This window comes from Asparagus officinalis, chromosome 10 (assembly GCF_001876935.1).
Source record: "Asparagus officinalis chromosome 10, Aspof.V1, whole genome shotgun sequence".
Classification (NCBI taxonomy): Eukaryota; Viridiplantae; Streptophyta; class Magnoliopsida; order Asparagales; family Asparagaceae; genus Asparagus; species Asparagus officinalis.
In genome coordinates this window covers 34,673,160-34,676,503 of record NC_033803.1, presented here as the reverse complement: position 1 = coordinate 34,676,503, position 3,344 = coordinate 34,673,160, and the positions used below count along the sequence as shown (strand labels likewise).

The following is a 3,344-nucleotide window of genomic DNA, read 5'->3' as shown; positions in this document are numbered from 1 at the left end:
TCTATACGTAACACAAGTGCGGGACGGACTACCAAGTAGGCATCCTAGAAATATGGCTCACAACCCTCATCGCACCCTAGTACGGGATGGACTGCTAGATAAAGTATCCTTAACCCGACATAATGGCATGTATAAATAAAATATCGATGCACTACCCCCGTAGTAGTGAACTGAGCTCATCAACGATATCTAGAAGGTGTGTGTATAATAGGTATTAAACTCTTTCTCAAATTAATCGGGTCAAAACCTAACATAATTCCTTTTAGCATACCCATGTGTGTGCTACTATACTATTCATAAATTAACGTATAAAGAAGTGCGGATCGAAACCAGCAAATATATCTCAAACAGATGCAAAACAAAAATTCAGGTAACAGCCTTAGTAGTCGACTACTAGGCTTAGTAGTCGACTACACTGAGTCCATCCAGACTCTGTAATAACATATATCAGTATCAGTAGTTAACTATTAAGAACATTAGTCAATTACTCTATAAACACACAGTTTCTATTATACTCAACTGTGCACGAGTAGCCGACTACTAAGCTTAGTAGTCGACTACTCTGTCAAGACACACATTCTTTTATGTACAAAAGTGTTTATGTCCATTGTACATATCATGACGTTAAAACAAAATTTTATACTTGGCATATGCATGAAAATCTTATGTCCATTGGGTTAAGATTTATCATCAAAAATCTTATCTTTTTCATATGAGGTTAAGCCTTAAGCGTGATAACATTGATTAAATACTTTTATAATCATTAAACACTATGAGGATTGGTTTGGATGTAGATGATCTTACCTTATCACATGTGCAAGCCGCTAAAACTGATGAGAAAAGACTCCTCGTCGCTAATCGTCGTAGATCTTACCTTTTCCTCGTTTCTCGCCTCACAAGACGCTCTGCAGAGCAAATAAAAGATCTTTTCAAGGTATTAACAATCTATTAGACTCTCTGGCAATTAACACTGGACTGAATATAAACAAAAGCAAAAGTAAGGTTTTTTTCAGTAGAGGTTGCAGAAACAAAAATGAATTATGCTCTATAGTGGAGATTTCAAGAGGTTCTCTACCTGTTAAATATTTGGGACTGCCATTATCCATCAATTATCCTAAAGCAAAGAATTTTTTTCCTCTGATTGATAAAATCAGGTATACAATTGAGGGTTGGATGACTCACTCATTATCTTTTGCAGGGAGGCTTGAGCTTATTAAATCTGTTTTATTCAGCACTACTGCTTACTGGTACTCTGTTTATAATTTCCCTCAATCTACTATTCAAAGTCTAGAAGCTATATTTGCTAATTTTCTATGGAAAGGGAAACTTCATGCAATAAATTGGAAGGAGGTATGTAGACCAAAACATGAAGGAGGTTTTGGTCTAAGGAAGTTGGAGGATCTCTGTTGTGCTGCTGCTTTAAAAATGATATGGAGACTTCTTAATAACTCTACACTATGGACTAACTGGATGACTGCCAGATACATCAAAGGAAAAAGCTTATGGGTATATATATATATATATATTCAAAATTTTAAGAAGAATAAAGACCTTCAAGTTTCTCACCTCTTATTTGCTGATGATATGCTGGTCTTCTGCAGAGCAAATAAAAGATCTTTTCAAGGTATTAACAATCTATTAGACTCTCTGGCAATTAACACTGGACTGAATATAAACAAAAGCAAAAGTAAGGTTTTTTTCAGTAGAGGTTGCAGAAACAAAAATGAATTATGCTCTATAGTGGAGATTTCAAGAGGTTCTCTACCTGTTAAATATTTGGGTCTGCCATTATCCATCAATTATCCGAAAGCAAAGAATTTTTCTCCTCTGATTGATAAAATCAGGTATGCAATTGAGGGTTGGATGACTCACTCATTATCTTTTGCAGGGAGGATTGAGCTTATTAAATCTGTTTTATTCAGCACTGCTGCTTACTGGTACTCTGTTTATAATTTCCCTCAATCTACTATACACAGTCTAGAAGCTATTTTTGCTAATTTTTTATGGAAAGGGAAACTTCATGCAATAAATTGGAAGGAGGTATGTAGACCAAAACATGAAGGAGGTTTTGGGCTAAGGAAGTTGGAGGATCTCTGTCGTGCTGCTGCTTTAAAAATGATATGGAGACTTCTTAATCACTCTACACTATGGTCTAACTGGATGACAGTCAGATACATCAAAGGAAAAAGCTTATGGGATGCCCCTGTAAATATTCTGGATTCGGGAACTTGGAAGCATTTAACAAGACTTAAATCTACAGCATTGAATTGTATTAGAAAAGCAATTGGTAATGGTGAGAATACTTCACTATGGTTTGATCCTTGGATCCAAGAAGGGAGAATTATAGACATTCTTCATAATTTTAATCCACATATCTCAGGTACAGAAAACTGGACTGTTTCTCATATCATTCATAATTCTCAATGGCAATTTTCTCTCCCAGGTCTCATCCCTCTGAAGCAATCTATATCTAATATCCAAATCTCTGGAAAGGAGGATCATTGTTCTTAGCTACCTAATCCTAAAGGTAAATTTTCTTTTGCATCTGCCTGGAATCAGGTTAGGACTTTATACCCAAAATTTGAGCTTTTTAATGTGGTGTGGTTTCCTTGCTCTGTCCCTAAGATGGCCTGCTGCTTGTTGAAAAGCTTACTTAATAGACTTGCTACTAGAGACAGACTTTTCAGATTTGGGATCACCTCGACAGAAGATTGTGTTCTATGTACTGGTATGAAGGAATCTAGAGATCATCTATTTTTCCAATGCCCTTTTTCTGCCTATATATGGAAACTCTGTAAAATGAAGTTGCATACTGATGCCATGGCAATTCATGACCTGAGAACTGAAGCAATAGAAACACAAAACAAATTCAAAGCGAAAGATAGAATTTATATTTTGGCTAGATTGGTTTTGAGTGCAACAGTTTGGCATATTTGGCAAGAAAGAAACCGCAGAATATTTCATGATAAAAAGATGCATAAAGTTATGGTTTTTAGAAGACTATATGAAGACATTAATGTTATAATCAGAACCTGCTACTGGAAATCTGGAAACAATACTATTCTATCAAATTGGGGTATTGATGCGAGTAAACAATGAAAATTTCAGATGTATAGGAGCGGATTTATTTGTAATACTGGTTGTACATATTTGATTGTTTGGCTTCAGTCATCTGGTTTTCTTTCTAGGTGGCTTAGTTGAGGGTGATGGCCAGGGTCCTCTCCCCTCTCTACAGTTTACTTAGTTAGTTACCAGTTTTGACTAGCCAATTATTTATCTCTTGTACTTGGTTTTAGTATTAATGGAATTACTTACTTTTCAATATATATATATATATATATATA

The 3,344-nt window shown here is 35.3% G+C and overlaps 1 protein-coding gene across 1 annotated transcript; it reads left to right on the top strand.

The window, feature by feature from the left end:
• On the top strand, window positions 2,626-3,099 carry LOC109826627. The gene has a single exon (XM_020393649.1). The coding sequence runs from the start codon at window positions 2,626-2,628 to the stop codon at window positions 3,097-3,099; it is 474 nt and encodes a 157-aa protein (XP_020249238.1).